This window comes from Mastigoproctus giganteus, chromosome 4, assembly GCF_048544385.1.
Source record: "Mastigoproctus giganteus isolate SK-2022 chromosome 4, ASM4854438v1, whole genome shotgun sequence".
In the NCBI taxonomy this organism is placed as follows: Eukaryota; Metazoa; Arthropoda; class Arachnida; order Uropygi; family Thelyphonidae; genus Mastigoproctus; species Mastigoproctus giganteus.
In genome coordinates, this window is record NC_143578.1 from 175,739,982 (window position 1) to 175,763,020 (window position 23,039).

Below are 23,039 nucleotides of genomic sequence, written 5' to 3' on the forward strand. Positions count from 1 at the left end.
ACAACCAAAATTCTATTAAGAATATAACTATGGAGCTGATAACAACGGTGGTTTTGCCAACTATATATATAACAGACTGTGAATTACTACTGCAGAAGTAGTAGAGCACGATCATATCATATTTAATTTCTATTATTTTATATTTTAATTTCAATCTTAATTTTTAACCTAAATACTCAAATTTTTTTTTTTTTTTTTTTTTTTTTGTCATCGCCTTTTCCCATTATTATATGGGGTTAGCGTTTTTATTGTTTTGGCATGCAATTTTTACAGCCGGATGCCCTTCCTGACGCCAACCCTCACCCTTGATCCGGGCTGGGAATATGCGGTGGTCATTCCCTGACCTACCGCATCCTCCGTATTTGGTGGGTACGGGCTCGAACCCCGGTCTATTAAAGAAGCGTGTGCTACGCACTACTGCTCCTGCCCACCTGACTACGGAGGCGCCAACCTAAATACTCAAATCTTGGTCAATTAAGTGTGTAATAAACTAATTATAAAGAAAAAATAACTTCCATTGTTTGAGGCCTTATATCCCTTTAAGGCCTCAAACAAAACCTGCAAACTGTCCCTATATCATGTATATTCGAGATATCCATTGTTAGATTTGCACAGTTCGAATTTATTTTACCAGCTGTAGGTTATTAACGGTTAAAAAAAAACGAAGATAATCCTTTGTCCACCTTGACACCGAAGAGGGGAACTTAACAAGTTAGTGAAATAGTAGTATATGCAGGGATGTAAATATGAAGACACGCGGTGAGAATATCCACGTATGCATAACCTGGTGATCCATGTTGGAGTAAAGCCGTGAGCAATTTAATTTAAAAAAATAATAAAATTAAGAAAACAACAACTTTGAAGTCATAGGTTACACATACAACAGACAGCGAAGAGGATAATCTTTTACTTATATGGAAACCGTTTCTGAAGTCTTCATTGCAATATAAGGACAGAAAGCTTTATATGTTTCTGTATAAGATCTTTCAGCTTCGAGCAAATGAATCAGACACGCATGTTAATTTTGTGCACAATTTTCAAATTGGAAGAGAATGCGAAATGGCCCAATAATATCCTGTACACAGATGAAGCACAAAATAAAATTTGCATTGCTTAAAATCACATTTCCTGAAGCAAAAGAAGTTTAGCCAAAACAAAACAGCAAGGAACCGCATTGTTATGCGGTTACCTGTCGCAGTATCTTCATGCAAGACAGTACTGTACTCCACTACACATCGGTCAATATATTTTTCGGAGTCCACCATGCATTTTCCTGTCACAGTACTTTTCCAACACTTTCAACAGTTCATGCAACTTTGCCGGGCTTAACACTAGCAGAATTATGGTTACGGGGTAACCTGAAGTCCGGAGTTTTACAGAAGCATACCCACAACCAGAATTAAAAAGTTTTAATTACAGAGGTCATAAAAAATCCTAGGTGACATGTTTCGTGGTGCCGTATAAAATGTGTTTCAGACATTAACAATGGACCATGTCGTAGAAATGTTGTGAAACAGGGTTGTTCAACTTCAAACCACTGATGGGGATCGCATTGTACCTAAAGATGCAATCCGGCCTCAGTGGTTTGCCGTTTATTTTATATATATTTTTATACCAATATAAACATCTACTCTGCAATGATTATATCTATGAAGCACAAGCGCACGAATGAGAATTAGACCTATAAATTTCGAAAACATTTATTTAAATTTGGTACATTGCTACGTTACATACATTACTTTACATTGCACATAAAAACATCTTACCCTGCGTGTAAAAGTGTTTTTCGACAAGGTTCCCTGCTTTTTTTTTTTTTTGGTTAAAACTAAGATTATGAAAAAAGAAAACACTAAATTACACAAACAAATACAGCAAATTACTGCTGCAGTTCAGGTTTATTTATTATAAGAGTGGCTGATTCTTTGTTTGGGAGGCGTGTATTTGAGCTGCTGAAGGTGAGTGTTACTTTGTTCCTTTTTTCTTTATATATATTTTTTATTTTGAATATTGGATGGCGTGATACACATGAGCATGAACGCACCTTGCTTAGTTCAACCTTAATCGGAGCAGTAATTTCCTGCATTTGTTACGTAGTTTAGTGTTTTATTTTTTTCGTTAATTCCTAATGGAAGAACAATCCGGCAGACTGCATGTGGTCTGCGGGCGGACAGTTCACACAGGTAATAAATTTTTATAACATTGGTTCTGTTATCGTTTATTTTATCAATTTTTTTACTTGCTCTATATAGTCATCTTGCACCTGGCAGAACAAACTATGCTATCATACAAATTTACCATCAGATATTTCCAGAGCATATCTAACATAGGAATATTTCACAATTCAACTCTTCTCAACAAGTAGGTGCGAGATAGACAAGTACTTTGCGAGAATGATGACTATTTATTGAACAGATAAGCTTAGATCTCTTTTGCTTCATTTTTCAGTCCTGTTATATTTATATTAAGACTAAATTATTACTCCAGTTAATCTGACTGGTATCAAGGCAGAACCCACACAGCACAGGTAAGAAACCTATAGTACTGGTTCCACAGGCGGCAACAGTTCCTTCCCCCTCCTTCCTTCACCTCCCCTCTTTCTGCCATGCGATTGTATGGCAGAAAAACTCCAGAAGAGCAGTTTCCAATTAAATGTTCCAATTTAGTTTCAAAATTAAACCCCTAATATATTTTTTTTAAAAAATCCCACTCCCCAGGTATACACTTATTTGAAAATTAACAACAGACAGTTTCCGTACACAAACACATTTCAAAAATTTGCAATTAGCACAAAAAGACCCCACCCAAAACCAGAATGAACTCCGCATACAACCTCTGAAAGATTGCCATGCCCTGTAATATTCTCTAACTGCATCCATCCTTTAAAGGAAGGACGCATAGGGTTATTTCCATTTCTTGAGGTTTTGATATACTGTTATTAGACTTAACGATAATTATAATTTCATAAATAATAATTAAATTCCTTAGTCCTCCAATTTCATCCACGTAACGACTGAGAGACTGATATTGACATTCTAAGATATGTATGTTCAATTTGTATGTTCACCACAGCCGTATTGATGTTTGCTATCCGTGGATCTCTGGAGTATACAGATGGAGCATAAGAATACCATTCCTATACTGTATTTAGTATCTGTTTACTGCTGTCGATGACTAAAAGAAGACAAAACAATTTCGTGGCTTTAGTGAATAAGAAATGCTTAACCATTATTAATACGTTGCTGTGGAGTGAAAAATTCATATTTCAGAAGCACATACCAATGTGGTGTAACTATACAGTTACTAACTTTAATTACTGGTTATAATTATTAAGTAGCATCAGTTTGGAAAATAACCGGAAAGTTGACTTCACGGATAAAAATCACAGAAATAACATCGAACGTAGTTACATTCTCTTATCATTGCTCACCATGCAATTATACCCTAGCAGTTAAACATCCACTTAACGCAAGGGAAAAAATTAAAAGCACATAGGAGATAATGAGATATATCATTCATAAACTCCAGTAAAATTAATTGCGATAAATTTCAGTCTCTTTTCAAAAATATACTTTCGGAAGCATTATATTTTCAGAACCAAGCACTGGATCACTTCATCTGAAGTGATCAATTTTAAGTTTTATCATAAAGAAAAGAATTGAAGCAAATAACAGTGAACGCAATCTCTCTCTCTCTCTCTCTCTCTCTCTCTCTCTCTCTCTCTCTCTCTCTCTGGCAGAAGAAATCATCCATGCTTGTGCAGGTGCTCACGAGACAGGACAATGAGGTCACGCCATGTGGCTGCCCATCACCTCTGGTACTGACAACTGTTTATTTCCTTAACGACTGTTGTCAATGAGACAATTTCACATTTTATTAAGGGTCTAACGTTACAGCAAATAATGAGAAAAAGTGCCAACTTACCTTCCGTTGCGGAGGAAGTAACAACGAAAACCAGGAGAGCTATGATCGGCGAGACAATATACAACATGGCTGCTTCAGTTACCTATAAAACAAAACAGAAAACAAAGCTTAAAGGATACTGGCCTGACAGGATGTCGACTTCTGTAGTGAGGTGATATCAACTCCAGATTATACAATAAAAATGGATCACTGTTAAACTGCGCAAAATTGAAGTAGACGGTACTTGAGGCTACAAAATAAAATTTAAACAAAAAAATAAGTCTTTTCTAATGAGGCATCCAATCACTGGCTAAAGAATGTCCGATTTGAGGGATTATTCAATGAATTATCTCCTAAATGAACTCCTGTATGTTATCTACAGTGATAAAGACATCTACTGCTATCTGCATCTCCGTAAATCTACCCAGTAGACAATACACTGGAGGTTACCTTCACTTTCCATGGTCTCGGCTTCAAAGGATGACAAAAATAATTACCACATGTAAGAATTACGTGGATCTTACAACCATATATTAATATAGTACGAGGTCGTTTCACTAAAATTCGATCTTGCACTACATGTAAAATTTCTTTACAAACGAGAAAAGTCCCATTTCTTCGTGTTATCGCAGGCTCCCATTAAGAGAAAGCATTGTCCTACTGCATGACGGGATATCAAGGTAACAACCATAATCTTGGTTTGGCGTACACAGCCTACATTTATAACTAGGCAGCGCTTCGGTTACTACACGATATTCTTCCAGCGAGAAAACGTGGAAGTGCTGTTACTTCTCTCTACAACCGCCCATTGCGCTTGCGCATCACACCGACGGTACTCTACTCCTGACAGAAATTAGAACCACAAATGTAGCGGACCTTCCTGTCTACCAGAAATGAGCTGCACTAGCGGCACGTGACAACTAATCTCATCCAATAGTCTAAGGGTGTCGGTTGTCATAGCAACCACAATATACTACCTGACGCTATCGGCATTAGGCAAACAAAAGGGGAATGGATTCACGTGTTACACAAGTAGACAGTACAAGTCTGTAGTAAATGCACGCACAAATAGCCACCAACAAATCCAGAGTCATGCAAAGCTATCAGTTTTGTTAGTAAAACTGATGCAAGAAAAAAGTTCATTTTGCTGGTCTGCAGCAATCCCTCCTATGAAATGGCAGAGTAGATCAGATACCACACGAGCGTGACAAGTGTCCTGCACCACAAAACAATTTCTTACTCGTTGCACTAAAAATCAACACGAGTCAATCTATTGAAACACACGCAAGCATTCTAAACGTCAACCAAACTACTAGTCCACTGATTTCAAATTCTACAACGTCGTTAAAGACACTAAATCCATAACTTACTCCAAATCGCACCACACAAATATACGAGACTGAATTGTTCTTTACGATTAAAAAAAAAAAAGTTTTATTAAAGCACATCCTCTTAGGGAAATGCTGCAGAACTTGTTGGGAAGCGGCAAAATTATTTCCTGGACAGTAACATTAAATCTTCATTTAAAAAAATAATAATAAATAAATAAAACTATTTCCACGATTATTAAAATATCATTGTATGAATTATAGTTCTTGCATAGTTTTGGCTTCAAGCCTCCTTGCATTTATCTGTATTCTTGTTAAATTAACCGAATCCATATTAAAGATACAGTTGACCATGTTGAACTGTATCCACATCGGATTCAGATATAACAAAATCACAGAACAAATAAGAATGAATTCGACAAGCGATGTATTTTTAACAGAATGGATTTTAATAAAAAAATTTCGCATTCGCAATGGTAACCGCGAGCTTAGCGGAAATAACGAGAAACAAAAAATCAATGCCAGGGCACCAAAGTCCCAGTATCCAATACCTTAATCTCGCTATCGAAATATTAATATGTAATTTTATTTACAATTGTGATTCCAGAAAGTCAGATTGGCGAGGAAACGCACTCAAACAGCTGCTTGACACCTTAAGTAAACCAGAGTACTCACCCTCAACAACAACAACAAAAAAAAAAAAAAAAAAAAAAAGAGAGAGAAAAACCTATAAAATTAAAGGTCTAAGAAAGTGAAACCAATGAGAGGAGTACACGCATTAGTTCAGCATTTTCAAACACGTTTTACGGTAACGGATCGACACACTCACACACACGCCCTTCTGTTGTATTAAACGAACACTATATACTTTTGTTATCCCGGAAATTATCGATTACATGCAAGAAGTTGTGCCCCACAGCCCTCCAAAGAAATGCTAATCAAACCCATGGTACGGTATCACTGAATGATCCGTTTCATAAACTGGGTAATATATGTTTCTTATTGGTTGCTCTTAATCACGACCAACTGTCAATCAGACTGTACGTCATATAAGCTTGATGTTAAAATAAACACGCAACTTAATAATAGAGATGCGATGGCCTAGTGGTTACGACATGCAGCCTGATGGACTCGGATTCGAGTCCCGCTTTGGCATAGTGCTTAGGGTAAGGCGCCACCTGTGGTCTCCCGCAACTGCACCATCTGTACTCTTGTGAAGTATACAGGACTCTGTAAATGCCAGAAATGTGTGAGGCATGTTGTATGTGTATAGTATTGCGTTGGGTTCTGTTGTACCTCTGGCTTCTTGGCCGCAGGGCTCCTAATGGGACCCTACGTTGCCCGCCACCACCACCACTGGGAGGTGAGCCAGGCTGCCCAACATACTCTGGCTGGCCTCTGCCAGGGTCGCTTGAGCTTCCTGGCAGAGGCCACAAAAAAAAAAAAAAAAAAAATTGTTGAAGAGATTTCACAGGGAATATGGAGGTGGATGATGTTGAAGAGACGTAATGAATATACTACATCGAGTGTGGCGCTGGATAAAATCACTCGCGTTTAGGCCTTAAGAGTCATTAACATCACTTGGAGTCGGCCTTGGAAAGACGAAACATATCTTCGGAAAGAAGGAAACAGGAGCTTGAAAGACCTCATCGAGCAGCAGAAGAAAGCGATTGAGAACCTGAAGGACTACTTCCAGAAAAATACAGTGTCATTTTACCAGGCAATGAGGAAGATGGACAAAGGGCATACCCCCACTCAGCCAAAGCGAGACCTCTCCCCGCCAGACGGAAGAAACAAAAGACAGACAGATGGGCAAATAAGACACTCCATTGCAGACACTACCATGTCACGGGGTGGAAACCCCATCACGAGAAATAATAACATAATAATAAACTGTAAATATAAATGTTGATAACAAATATTAAATTCTATTTCAAAAAATGCATAATTAATGGCAAATGGGAACTGTTTTGTGGCCCACTCAACGCGAGAATTCATGCGATCTTCATTATTCTACGTTTTGGCTCCTAACCGAAATGACTGGACGCCCCTGCGGTAGCCCATATGGAACTACAGAGTTCCACGCGCTGGGGATAGAGAGGATAATCAGTGGGAGAAAAATAAGGGGGGGAGGCAATTTTGCTAAAGGGTCAAAATTCTTCAAATAACAGTGCTAAATTCGTGAATTCAATTCACAATTGGAACAGATACAGTCAATGGGAAAAGATTGTTTTTTTTTATTAATATAAAATGAATTACTTATTTATAGCACCTATTTATTCATATATATATTTTAGCAATGCACATAATGTATTAACCTAGATGAGTTCGGTAAATTTTTAAAAAGGAAAAATAAGAATAAAAGGACTTATTTTACGATTTATAATTTCAGCAGAATTACAAGAATTAAAAACTGTCAATACATCACAAAATACAAGGCCTTCAAAATAAAATTCCGCTGATACAGCATATATTAATAATTTAATATAACAAAATGTTACTTTAAATAATGTTACATCATACAGTTGATGGATACCGGTAAGTTTCCCGAAATGTCATCTTACTGTACAAAAATTCACTTATTGTCTGAATTAACTATCTTAATATCCACATGATATAAGAGTGGTCATCACTAAAAGTATGATTCTATAATATTTATAAATAAGTAAAGAAAGAAAAATAAACAAAAGGTAAACTTTATTCTTATTTTTTACTGGCTCTGCAGACATTTTGTTGCAACACTTGTTGATACGACCCATGCAAATAGGCCTCGTGCTTGAACACATTTTACGTTAAAGGAGAGAGAAAAAAAAAAAAAAAAAAAAGTGTTCCCCAGACATCCTATGAACAAGGTCGATGTTTTTGTAATGATCGCCCAAACGTCCAACAAGCGGCCAAAAATAAGTTAAAACAAAACAAAAAATAACAATTTCCGCATACCTGTAGAAAAAATATAACAATGTTCAAAGAACAAAAACGTACTACAATTTTAAGTAATCTCTATTATTATTTAATAAAGTTAACAATACTAAAAGTTTCTAATGGGAACTTTGTTGCTATATAATTCTAGACAATTTACACGTTAAGGTTTTCACAGTCATGTTAGACTGTAAAAAACAAAAATTGTCTTCAAATAAAAAAATATACTTTTTTTATAATACAAACTATTTGTGGGTGGCCGCATGCCCATATATTTTCCTATGCGCGTTCCTTGTGGCACGCGTGCCACTGGGAGCACGCATCCCTATTCGAGAAGATCTCGAATACTAGGCTGCCTTGGCCGCCTACTATTCGAGTAGGTGGCCAAGTGTCTAGGACAGTGGTTTCCAAACTAATGAGACCTACGAACCCTGAATGGGTCCGTAAACCTTTTTTGACTTTTGAAAGGGTCCGTAGGTCTCGGTAGTTTGGGACCCACTGCCCTTGACACTTGGCCGCCTACCCGAATAGCAGGCGGCCAAGCAGCCTACTATACGAGTAGCACAATGCCTATTCGAGATCATCTCGGAACAGGGACGGGGCTCCCAGAGGAACGCGTACCACGGGGAGCGCGCATAGGAAAATATACGGGCATGCGGCCACCCACAAATAGTTTGTAATATAAAAAAAAAAAAAAAAAAAAAAAAAAAACGTATGTTTTCTTATTTTAGGGCTTTTTTTTTTTTTCCACAGTCCAACATGTGACTGTGAAAACCTTAAATGTTTAAATTGTCTAGAATTATATAGCAACAAAGTTCTCATTAGAAATTTTAGTATTTTTAACTTTATTTAAATAATAATAGAGATTACTTACTAATTATAGTCCGTTTTTGTTCTTTGAACATTGTTATATTTTTTCTACAGGTATGCGGAAATTGTTATTTCTTTTTTGTTTTGGTTTTGTTTTTGTTTTGTTTTAATTTATTTTTGGCCGGTTGTGGACGTTTGGGCGATCATAACAAAAACATCGACCTTTTTCATAGGATGCCTGGGGAACCCTTATCGTAAAAAAGGCAACCCGTTTGGGCAAATGGGGAACGCTATTTTATATATGCATATGTTTCACTGTGTGTGTGTATATATGTATGAACAGTTCCAGAGGGTCCGTTTCGCGGACACCCAGGAACTGGTCTACGGGATCCACCCTTAGCAAATATGCAAATTCTTTTAGCATTATGTCTCTTTCTTTCTTCTCTTCCCTTTTTTAAACGTAAAAGCAGAATTATAACAGCACTTCTGAAAATAATAATTTTAAAATTCAGAAATGGCAAGACCAGAAAGGTATTCTTACTACAGAATATATATATATATATATATATATATCCAAGTATGACAAAGCAAATATTAAATGTTATAATAAATATAAATATTATAATAAATACTAAGTAGTCACATAACCAATTAATGCCATCTAGGACGATTAAACATTACATCGGTCTGTATGAATATGAGTTAAGTTAATAATGGTAAGAGTTTTTTATAGGTAAAATATGATATACTAGCTTATCAGGTAAACCATAAACCCTGGCGGGTACCCAACGTGACCTGGAAAAAATCAATCTATGCCATGACATAAGCAATAAATTATAAACATATATAAAAATACCATTAAAATGTTAGTTATGGCAATAAGATACATTGAAAGGGACTTTTTCAAGGGCTAACCCTTACAATGTATAAACCATAATTAACGAGCTATCCGTTTCTGTAGTCATCGTACAGCATAACTATGTCCAAATATACGTAAAATAGTATTAAGTTAGAGCCAAAAGTATAAAATTTGTAGTAGTTAGAGCCAAATGGTTAATTAATCCCAAATTTAGCAGTAAACTGGCAAGATGACTGTTAGCCCGACGGATAGCCAAAATTTTAAATTAAATTAAAATTATTTTCTCCGTTCGCCTTTGTTAGCTATAGCTCACACTGTTATTTTTGATTAGACTACCGTGACAGCATTTACTATCAACTACGCACATATGCCTAACAATAAATATAGCTCTTTCTATAATTTTAATTTAATTTAAAATTTTGGCTATCCATCAGGCTAACAGTCATCTTGCCAGTTTACTGCTAAATTTGGGATTAATTAACCATTTGGCTCTAACTTACTACAAATTTTATACTTTTGGCTCTAACTACTACAAATTTTATACTTTTGGCTCTAACTTAATACTATTTTACGTATATTTGGACATAGTTATGCTGGACGATGACTACAGAAACGGATAGCTCGTTAATTATGGTTTATACATTGTAAGGGTTAGCCCTTGAAAAAGTCCCTTTCAATGTATCTTATTGCCATAACTAACATTTTAATGGTATTTTTATATATGTTTATAATTTATTGCTTATGTCATGGCATAGATTGATTTTTTCCAGGTCACGTTGGGTACCCGCCAGGGTTTATGGTTTACCTGATAAGCTAGTATATCATATTTTACCTATAAAAAACTCTTACCATTATTAACTTAACTCATATATATATATATATATATATATATATATATATATATATATATATATATATATATATATATATATATATATATATATATATATAGAGAGAGAGAGAGAGAGAGAGAGAGAGAGAGAGAGAGAGAGAGAGAGAGCTGAATTAAAAATTGAGAATGAACTGGTCCAAAATAGCATGCAAACAAAATGAAATATATGTATGTATCGAAAATTTTCAGGCAAAGTAACTTTATTCTCAAATTTTTGATTCTTGTCTGAAAGTGCACAATAATTTTTCTAACCTGTAGTCTTGTGGCGTGACAAGGTAGCGTGATATACGGCATGCTATAACAACTTTATTACTACTAAAGGAAACGAAGGATTTCACGATAACACTGGTTGCAGAATACCAAACTCGAATAAAGCAAAAATATAAATAAATAAATAAAATATATGATTTTGAGTTTGCTAATCAATCCCATTCAAAATACCGTAACTGGTCTTAAAGGTATCAAGTCGGAAAACAATTTCTTCCTTTGTTTAAGACCAACAAACAATACGATGAATGCTTAATGTTTTCTGTATTATTGAATTTTAATGGCTCCCACTCTCCTAATTCCTAATGCTCTGAACGGTTAAAGAACTGCAAAAGCATTATGAAAGTGACCTAAGAGAAATGCTAAATTCCCAAAATCCATAAGTTCTGGAGACAAAGGGCCATAAAACTGTGTGCCATTTATATATCTTCTAGAAAGAAATACACTGTTTTTCGCTGTAGTGGAAGTCAACTGCTAAGAGAAAAATGAAATGTTATTAATAAAAAAAAAATAATAAATAAAAAGCTAACGACTTACACGAGAACTTTTGGTAATAATCGTTTTATTTGACCATGTATAAATACCTCATTATTGCATGATTAATGGTTACAACGGAACAAAAATTCTTTTTTATGTGTGTGTGTGTGTGTGTGTGTGTGTGTGTGTGTGTGTGTGTGTGTGTGTGTGTGTGTGTGTGTGTGTGTGAATCTCTCAAAGAATTCGTGCAAATTCTGTAACGCTATTAAGCTACAAGTTTGGCAAATGAGAAAATTTCCAGATAAGATCTGAAAGTAAATGGTCTAAAGAAATACTCTTCATAGGAGGGACAAGCAACGAGATTTGAGAACGAACTCCCAAATTATGGGTTATGTTTCGAACGAATGCGATTGCCATGTAAGTTGATTACAGATTCAATTTATTTATTTATTAACTTACTAAACTGAAATCTCGTAATTATTCTACATACCAATAAATTTTCAATTTAAGTTAAAAATTTAGATGGGGCTGAGCGTTCACTATTTTGCATTATTCTAAGTAATAATTATCTAGACTTATGGAATATTTTGATCAAAACCGGGTGCCGCAATCATGTTTATATATGCTAAAACATGGTTGTCCAACGTACGACTCGCCGAAGGTTGTCATCCGGCCCATCAACATTTCTTTAGTGTGATAGATAAATTTAGAGTAGTACAAAAACTTTTATGCGTTGATACAACCAGTATAACTTATTAAAGATATTCTACGTTGGTTGTACTGCACGTTCAGAGCCTTGCAGTCCTGCGAATAATACATAAGTACCAAAAAGGTTTCTAATTACTGACACGATCCATTTCGAATTCGATCAGAAACTTGCAGAGTTCAGTAATCGTAGTCTGGAAGCTTAAATTTGATCATCCATTTAGCATAAATGTTGATGAGTAGAAAACATTTCAGCTAGAATTAATTGTATTAATTGTAGTTCAAACCAGAAATCATTTGAGGAGAGATTTTGTTGAGAATGATATTCTCACATTTTATACAAAAAACATAAACAAAGGATCCTTTCCCAATCTTTCGAACCATGCTATTCGGTTTATTGTGCTATTTGGTAGAGCATATTGTTGTGAAAGTCTTTTGTCATTGACCGAAAAGTATAGTCAAAGTCAAAAGTTAAAGTCAAATTATTAACAGATGAACATTGATACAATGTACTTCATATTGCTAGGTCAAGCGTATTAGCGAATTTTAGTGCAAGCAAAAATAGTGTCAGATATCTCACTGAAAATTTGATTTGCCTATTTGTATACTGAATAAATAATATAACTCATTTTCTCTTTGCATTTTAAACTTGGACGATAAAAATATTTTTAATGGTCTATTTACATACACGTGCATATGAGAAAATAGCTGGATAATTACAATTATCTGTAACTTTTTTTCACTGGCCCGAAGAGAGTTGAAAATTTCTGAATCTGGCCCCTCACTCATAATGGTTGGACATCCCTTTGCTAAAACCAATTGAAAATGATTGCATAACAAAAGTTTAGTAAAAATTTCATTTTTCTTGAACGAGTACCTCTTTCATATTGTTAAGTGCAAAAGTTCTTAAAATCAAATCCAATAAATTAATTTTAAAGTCTTCGATTAATGAAGACAGCAAGAAGAATCCTATTTGTCAACTCTAAACCGAAAGTCCTCTTTTACTTACAAAGGGAATTCACTGGTGTTATCAGAAGATAAATAAATTAAAAAAAAAAAAAAAAAAAAATGGTAAAGTGGCGGTTTATTTATCAGAAGATAAATAAATAAATAAATAAATAAATAAACAATGGTAAAGTGGCGGTTTATTTATTTATTTTTTGTGTCAGATTTATTTGGAATCAAGTTGAAATTCTAAATAAGCTATTGCAATCTCTGCAAACCTTTTCTCATCAATGCTCCTAATTCCCACGAAAATCACAATTTTAAATAAATTTTACCATCAACACCTCATAAATTCATTATGACGCAGTTCATGGAGAGTTTTTGAGATGAGGGTATGATCTCGGTTAGTCATTAAGAAAAATTCAATTTGGTGCTCTCCTATGGATATCGGGGAGTCGAGGATACTGCGAAGGGGTGCTGAGAAGTTATCAGTCTATAATAGAAAAAAACAAGTTTTCTAATTATAAGCACAATTCATTGAACATATCCATATTTTAACTCCACACTTTCTACAATGATGCTCTAACATTTGTAAACCTCTCAAATAGAAATCCTGCTCCCCAAAGGCTGTTGCTCGTATGTTTAATCGTTTGATGCAAACACTTTAAAAGTTTTTTGAGGGTTGGGAAGAGTTAGTAGTCCGAAGATGCAAGATCTGGGTGGCGATGAAGAAGAAGCCAGAAGACTCGTTCCCAACTGGGCATGTGTTTGATGTGAGTGTGTGTGTGTGTCGGAGAATTGTCCTGCAAAAACAGCACTCCTCAAATGAGCTTTCCCCTGCGTTTAGCTTCAGTTCCTTCTTAAGTTTGTCCAAAAGTGCTGAACAAAGTTCAGCAGTTATCGTTTTACCCTTTTCTAGGTAGTCAATAAACAAATTATCGACCTTATTCCAAAAAACAGAGGCCATGACCTTCTCAGCAACTTCTGGGTACGGAACTTCTTTGGACGGAAGAGCCCACTGTGCCTTCACTCCGGCTGTTCTTTGGTCTCTGATTTAATCCATGGTCGCAATTAGCGCAAAAAAAATCATTGATACCTTGTTCCAAAACGGTGAAGAATGGCAATTGAAAACAAGACTTGTCGCTTTTGATCAGCATTCAGACATTTGGGCGGCCATTTGTCAAGTTCAGCAGAAATTCGTCTATCAGATATTACCGTGTTGGGAATGGTATCAACATTTTCAGGCACTGTCGCAGAAACTGGTCTTCCTGTCGTCTCTGCATCCTCAATTTCAAAAAAAAAAAAAACACATTTCAAAATTTTAAACCCAGTCGTTGATAGTTTAAACCCAGCTGAATAGCATGGACACTATTTTCCTAACGTTTCAACATATCAGCATGAATTTCCTTTGATGTGTTCCCCTGTAGAAATGAGTGCTTCATAACCACTCTACGTTCATTATTGTTGAAAATTATGTTTTGGGCTGATATCCTTTCTTTAACCTGTGAAAAATAAAAATGGATATTAGAGTTCTTTCAGGAAAATGAGCTGTTAAAAATGAAAAGATAATATGCTCTTTCATAATTTGACGCACACATGTAAAAAAAAAATAAAAATAATAATAATAATAAAAAAAAAAAAACGGGGTGGGTTGGGCTGAGAATTTTCAGAAACCTCTCGTATGTAGGATGGCAAGTGAAGGATGAACTGTGGTCGACCTTGTCCAGTGTCATCCTGACCAGTCCTCTGATTTAATTCTTTTGAGCACAACGACTGTTCAAGCACTCAAATTCATCCAACAAAATACTAAATTTCAATTTAATATCATACCGCATTTCCTGCTCTCCTCTCTCGCTAGCACACATAAAGCCATTTCAAGTGGTATTATGCTCGGCTATAGTCAGGTCTGTATTCATATACAAATTGCACGCAACAAGATCCTGTTTCGTAGGAGAGCCGACTTCAGCATCCCCCCCCCACCGCCACCACTAGAATCAAGGCATTCTTACTGTTCTGAGGCACATATATGCTTTACTGCTCCAGTCCAAAGCGTAATTTCACTCAAAAGATTTAATTAGTCCCACAGCATTACACCTGAATGACGCATTACTACCACAGCAACACTATGTGATACGCTAGTAATTTAGAAAACACTGCAAAATTAACTGCTCACAGAATCGCACAAAACAAATATTCAAGGATTGTACTTATTCCGTTTTTGTTTAAAGCTTCCTGCTAGTTCTTAAACGCTCTGCGATATTCGCGGTTGCAACTTTTAAGTTAAGGTATCACTTTCTACATATCTCCAGATATTCTGAGTATTTCTAGGTAAGCAGAAAAATAAACAAACCTGCGTAAATAAGAAGCTTAAAGCTATTCCTTTACTACAAATTACAATGTTTCTTGGGGAAAAATTGAGGAAAGTTTACTCATAGTATTGCCTGTTAAGGCGTGGAGTATTAAAATTTTAAACAGGAGAGGACTGATCTTAACCAATCCACTGCTGAAATATTTGGGCACTGAGCAATCGGTTGTGGAGCGTTGTAGGTGTGAAGCACAGTAGACGTCTAGGTACAGTAAACTGCTTCTTTGCTTCTTGATATGACATCTTGCACTCGACTTTGTATTTTTGAATTTTATTTACCTGCTTCTGCGGATTCATTCCTTTGAGAGTAAACATTATGATTTTCTTGACAGTTTGGAAAGCACTGCTTTTGAGCCGAGTAGCCTGTATTGAATGCGATCTTTCGAACAACGACAAATGCAGGTAGTTAAACTTCGGCCAGAATGCTTGGAAGTGACCAGAGTTTTGAAACAGAAGTGGATTGAGCAATTTCAAATTTGGCATCTTAAATAATCCGGCTTTCAAAGCTGGTGACAAATTTGGTGACCTGCATGTGAGAATTTTAGAAGTAGGAGCAAGTACAGTATTTCAACCTTGTTAGATGGCAGTAGTTATACATATTACACTTTGAACGGTTAGTTCTTGTTTCCTTTCTTCCTCGAACGCACTGAGAAGATCCCCACTCTGCTTTTATTCTTTTAGAAAAGAAAAGTGTGGTACATGAATTACACCTTTCAGAAATCTACGGAAGGCAAATATTTTCAGAAGTCTCTCTCAGTGTCAAATTTAGACTCAGCCGTCTAAATTTAGAAGAGCTCAGAGTGCAATCTTAGGGTCATTTTTCTCGAGTTTCTATATATTCAAGATAATTTTTGAATTAAAAAGGGGGTAGGCTTATTCAGTGGATGCTCTATTAAGGCGTGAAGTATTATAAAAAGAGAAGTAGGGTTCTCAAGTCCTCATTTTTGTTCTGTTGTTGTTGTTATTTGGTTTTTAGGAGCATTAGCAACTAAGACCATATTGCTCCGGGATATGCGGTGGTCATTCCCTGACCTTTTCGCGTCCTTCGTATTTGGTGGTGACGGGCTCGAACCCCGGTCTAATCAAGAAGCGTGTGCTACGCACTGCTGCTCCTTCCCACCTGGCTACGGAGGCGCCCTTCATTTTTGTTCTCTCTTTGCATTAGAGTTCATCTTGTCTTTCGAGAGATCTGAATCAAAAGATCTAAAAGCGGACTGTCTATTGCTGTGTTGTTCCTTTCAACACAGGGAGAGTAAGGGCGGGTAAGCTTCTACTCTTATGCTGTGCTGAAATGTGGTAAAGGTCATGCTGTGTGAAGCGCAGACTTGGATTAGTTTTACAGTTAGGTAGTAAAGGCAATTGTTCCATATATTAAACGTCAAGAGTTAACAGCACATGTAACACATTTCGATAAAACATATAAATAACAACTATATTTATCGCAAACAAATTTTGTCAGAGTAAAGTAATTTGCTCAACAACCTGCTCTCTAAAACCCGAAAATTCCCTATAACATGAAGAATTGGATGAAGTTAATTTTTAGCCAACCTGAAAATTTTCTGTGCTAGTTTTTGATGATGAAACCAACAAAGATCACATCTGCAAGATACCAAATTTCATTACATAAAGAAAAGTAACTCCAGAAAGCTTAATGCATGAATCCTTTGAATGCTTTCATACATTCCATTCTTAAGACAATCAGTTGTAGAAGAGGAATCAGAGGCTAGAATAATAATTATAATTAATTAGTAATTCATTTAGGACTGAAATTTACAATTGGCTAAAAGTTCAAACCTTAATGGAACTCGCCTTACAATTCTGTCAATTTATGCTTAAAAGTACTGTGAAGGAAGCACAGAAATTGAAAGCACAAAGTTTAAGTTGCCTAAATTAAATTATTTATCAAGTTAAACAACTTTCAGTTTCTATGCTTCATTTTCAATGTTTTGAAGCATACATTTATAGAGAGAGTCATCTAAAAAGAATGGATAAAAACAGCTAGTAAGTTAAACAAGAACGAGTGGATGCCACAAATAAAATTAGCAACTACTTCCATTATGAGATTCCAGATTTTATTAGTTTTTTTTTACAGGAGTTCAATGAATGTCACGTCACGGATGCACCCAATTAAATATTTAAGGATTGTATTCTGTCACCCCTTTCCAAGAATATGCACTTTAAAGTATATTCCTGACATCAAATAAGTCTTTGTGACACAACTCAACTTCATCCTGCTTTCTGTGCCTCAAAAGTACAGCGGAGTGTTCAATGTTTCAGACACAATGATGGAGAATTCTTGTTTTAATAGATGTGAAGTAACCTCAACCTAGTAAAGAAGTTTCAGTAATAATTGTTTCGTCAATAAGCAAAAGAATAAAAATTCTACTGGTCTCAATAAAAACACTTGAAAAGTATTGGTTTTTCTGACTGGAATATTTAAATTTCTGATAAAGAGAGCACTCCGGGATTAAAAGGAATGAAGAACGCTATTGATGATGATGCCAACCAAAATATAACAAAGCAAAAAGATTTCTTTCTTCAACAGAAAAAGAAAGAGAGGAAACTCTACACTCGCACAGAAAAAGAAAAATCTTTATTTTATTTATCCATGTTCTCTTTCGGTTTTATTATCATATTTTTATAATTGTTTTGGAACAATTATTATAAAAGTGTGTTTCAAATACCCAATTTCGGTCAATTCCACAATTTCTGGGTTTATGAATAACTAGATAAAATACTCAAATTCGTATGACTAAAATAAACAAAATTACTACTAATAATAACTTGAATGCAAGCGTACAGTATTTAAAGTATTTGTGTATTGTACGGCGGTCTCCCTATAAGCCGTGATGCATCTGACAAGACATAGCGCCCATGCCGGCAAGTGTGTGTATGTGTAGGTATGTACAGTTGTGTTGAATGTTGAGTGCCGGCACCTGGCATTTCGCAGCCAGGGAGGAAGAGGACACCTAGTCCCCCGCTCCCTAACTCCCATCCCAAGCCACGTGGAGGCAGCCAGGATCAACCACAATAAAATACTCTTATTGGGACTATCAGGCAAGCCCGGGAGCCCAAGGTATTCAAGGAAAGGAAATGGGATTAAGAGGGAATAGTGTGGAAATGGAGGGGAAGGAAAGTGGGCAGAAAGCAGGGGAAAGAAAGAAAAGACATCCCCTGAGTAAGAAGGGAGAAATGCGAAAACGGTTACAAGAAAAGAAACATAGTGGATCAATTTTAACAACAGTAAACACCTAAAAACGTTAAAATTAAAACTATAATGTTTTATGGTGCAGTGCTAGCAACATAGCTATTTGAATATATACAATTATTCTAGTCTACCAACTGCAGACAGAATCAGATTTTTTTCTCAATTTTAGACGACAAGAATTACAACACAAACTGTAGGCAAATTACAACAGGGTTCACCATTAAAACATAGCTTAGAAGAAGGAATCCAAGCAAATCCAATACACATGGGCATTCAATCCACAGTTACCGATCAGTTGAACAAACTAAAAGCGTCCACACATTTGATATAATTTGCCTACCACCAGAACAAACTATTATATTAGGCCACAAGTTATACTTTACAGATGCCCAATTGTCTAAAAGCTCCTTAGACCAACAAAACCTCAACATTGATTATAAAACCCATTCTTTTTCGGCAAACAATCTAGGTGCAGCCCAAGCACCCATAATGAAGCAAAACACATTGGCAATTTATTTACAAGTCTAAATAGACACCATCAACGTTAGCCTGTCTATCATTATCTAACAATCCATCAGCCAAAGATTTCCAATCAGCAAAATATCCATTAAGAATTGTACTAGGTCTCAAGTTCACAACTTGGTGATTGTCTCTTCTTCAATAGAGCCTTTATCTAATGGCTATTTCCAATCTCGTATCGTTTGGCATTACAGGAATGCAAAATGGGATGACCTGCGAGATTTCTTTCCATCATTTCCTTGGCCGGATTACTGTTTCAAAACTTCTGATGTCAACGTTTGCTCACATCGTGTCAGTGAATTATCCTTGTAGGAATGGAATCCTTTATACCACACACCACTTTAAAATCTCGTGCTTTATCTAAACTTTGGTTTTCCAATAAATGTGCTAAGCTGTTCAAGAGAAGAATGTTGCATATCGTAATTGGCTTGTTTCAATTCTTCCGTTTCGTTTTCTGCCTACACCAAAGCAACTGTAAAGCAAATTAATCAGTCTAAACTAGATTTCGAACTGGCTAAGAGTAGAAAAATTGCTTCTTGCCCTAATGGTAACCGAGCATTCTGATCTCTTGCCAAAGCTATTGGCCACAACTTTTGCCCATTTCTGCTCACACCTCTGTCAAAAACAGATGATTCTTTTGTCACTTCAGCCAAGGATGAAGCTGAAGTGCTAGCATCTCATTTTTCTTCCAACTCATGTATTAATGATCTTGGTAAATCATATCCCACCATTCCCAACACGCTCCATTCAATGCCTCCTGTGATCTTCCATAAAAAGAATGTCGGAAGGATTTTGACGAATCTTGATGCTAAGTAAGCTCCAGGTCCTGATGCTTTTTCGCCACTTGTTCTCAAAATCTGTGCTACTGAACTTACTCCTGTTCTTTGCTGCCTTTTTTCACTTTCTTATTCCAAAGGTGTTTTTCCTTCTGCTTAGAAATTTGCTCATATCCAGCCAGTTCCTAAAAAGGGTGATAAATCCCTCCCTTCCAATGGAAAAGTTCGGTGAAACACATGCAGCTGATCATGACATCTCAAAGGCTTTCGATCGTATTTGGCATAAAGATCTTCTAAACAAGCTTCCATCTTATGGTTTGCCAACTGCTTTTTTGTAATTGGATATACAGTTTTCTCTCTGACTGCTCACTGAGGGTGATGGTAGATGACTTTCTGGCTTCTAACTTCTGTACCAATGCTAGTGTTCCTCAAGGTTCAGTTCTTTCCCCACTATTTTTCTCTTGTATATTAAAGACCTTCTTCCATTCAGCGGAAATCCATTTCCGCTAAATGGAAGAAAGTCTTTAATATAGAAGAAGAAGACCACCTCACATCTGGGGTGGTGCCACCAAAACCTCTCTCAGGTTTCTAGATTCCATTCAGAAGAAGGCAGTTAGGTTAATTAATGACTCATGTCTAACCGAGTCTCTCCACTCTCTCTCATAGACGTACTGTTTCTGCTGCATTCCTTTTCTACAGATACTTACATGGGCACTGTTCTTCTGAATTGGCTTTTATAATTCCTGCTCTCTTTCAAAACAGTCCGGACACGTTCCGCCAATAGTTAACATCCATTTACTATCAAAATTCAAACTCACAGAACCTACTTTTTACGTTTCTGGTTTATTCATTCAACTGCCGTTTTCTGCAACAACCTTTCTCCATACGTATTACAGTCTACAGAAGTTCAAGTGTAATATCAACAAATATTTTCTTTCGTCTTCTCAAACTCCAATCCAAGCACGGTACTGAACTATAGGTTCTAATACCTTTCCTGTTTGGGGTTTTCATATAAAATAAAATAAATTAGGAAAGTTAACCATTTAAATGTATTAAACAACATACGTAAGTGCGAACAAAAATTTTTACGAACAGTGTAGAAAAACTTCTACACTCGATTTGTTTAATAATTTTGCAAATTATTAAACAAATCGATCTCAAGCTGTCTTATCCAAGAAACATAATTTAAGGTTTTTTTCCCATTTAAAACGATAATCACAAATAGAGTAAAAGCCAAGGTATCCAGCATTTATCCATCCATCTATCCATAAAGCTCATGCTACAGCACATTTCAAAAACCATACACTGTATATATTAAAAGAAAAGAAAAGAAAAGGGAAAAAAAATTGATGCTCGCATAGCTTACCTACCCAGTAGCAAAGAGAATTAAATAAATTATGGATTACAAAAACGCATTAAATAAAAACAGTAATTTTAACAAAGTCACAATTTATATTAAAAATTAACCTGATACTCTCTCTCTCTCTCTCTCTCTCTGAAAATATTATATTCAATGTTTACAAGTACTTGAATGTTACGTCAAAATGTAACGGCCACCACAGTTACTGAAGCCTGTATTTATTTGCAATTCAAGTACTGGTTATTTCGGCAAGTGGATTTACATTGTCATATACATAACCCATCCTTAGTTATGATATCAGCAAAAAGATCATAAAGTAGGTTAAAAGAAAAACTTGATGACGTGGTCTCAGACAGTTTTTGAATTCTGTACAGTGGGATCAACTGTAAATTCTAAGTGGGAAGCATTCAAGGAATTAATCGTGAATGCTACTAAAAGTTTCATACCTATTAAGAAATATTCTTCAAGGTTTAGGCCTAAATGGTTATCAAATGAACTAATGAGACCCGTGACAGAGAAGAAAAATGCATGGGATGCATATAAATTATCAAGCGAATCAGAAGCCTATGGCAGATATAAGCTAGTCTGTAATCAGGTCACAAAGGAGGTTAGGCAGGCGAAGGCAGATTGCGAGAAATCTTTGGCAAAAGATCCTAAGAAAAACAGCAAGGATTTCTTTACTTATATAAACTCTAAAAGGAAGGGGATGAATCTGATTGGTCCACTTGATATCGATGGTTCGACTGTTGATGATCCTGCTCAGATAGCAAACAAACTGAATGAGTATTTTGCATCTACATTCACACATGAAGTTATTAAGTTATGAAGTTATGGAGTTATTAAGGTTATTAAGGCAGAAGGTTATCAAATTGTAGCAGGGTGCTTAATGATTTTGTAATAACTGAGAGAAAAGTAGAGGAGAAATTGTTGAAGTTAAACATAAGAAAGGCACCTGGTGAATTTCTTATGTTTAACCAAGGTGGATGGGATCTATCCAATTATATTAAAAGAAGCAGCAAAGTAACTAAGCAAACCCTTAGCCATAATTATGAGAGCATCCTTGGACTCAGGGGAGGTCCCCACCGACTGGAGATGTGCAAATGTATCCCAAATTCACAAAGGGTGATCGAAGGATGACACGAGTAATTACAGACTAGTTAGTTTAACTTCTGTTCCGGGTAAAATAATGGAGTCACTGGTTAAAGATGCATTGCAGGATCATCTAGACAAGACTGCAGTAATAATTCAGACACAGCATGGGTTTGTTAAGGGAAAGTCTTGTCTGACCAATTTGATAGGATATTATGATGTGGTTACAAAGGAACTGGATGCAAAAAATAATTTTGATATCATATATTTGGATTTCAGGAAAGCTTTTGACACTGTTGCACATGGAAGACTATTGTATAAATTGGAGCAGAATGGTATTAAGGGTAAGTTGCTACAATGGATAAAAAGATGGTTGAGTGGGAGAAGACAGAGGGTGGTAATCAATGGGTGCTGCTCGTCGTGGACTAATGTTATTAGTGGAGTCCCACAGGGTTCGATGTTTGGTCCTCTGTCGTTTTGTATATTTATCAATGATAGTGATGAAGGTATATCAGACTTAGTGTCGAAGTTTGCAGATGATACAAAAGTTGGCAGGGTTGTTAATGACAGTAATGGCAGTGTGCTACTGCAACAGGATCTAAATAAGTTGGGCAGATGGG

General features: G+C 35.9%; 1 protein-coding gene across 6 annotated transcripts in view; it reads right to left on the minus strand.

The window, feature by feature from the left end:
• Positions 1-23,039, minus strand: part of LOC150087215 (tyrosine-protein phosphatase Lar-like) — a 1,652,393-nt gene that overhangs the window by 1,176,405 nt on the left and 452,949 nt on the right. For all 6 annotated transcript variants that reach the window (XM_090371077.1, XM_090371082.1, XM_090371081.1 and 3 more), the window contains one exon: positions 3,922-4,003. In XM_090371077.1, the coding sequence (XP_090227203.1) occupies positions 3,922-3,988 (67 nt within the window). In that variant the 5' untranslated portion in view covers positions 3,989-4,003. The remainder of the gene's footprint in view (positions 1-3,921; positions 4,004-23,039) is intronic.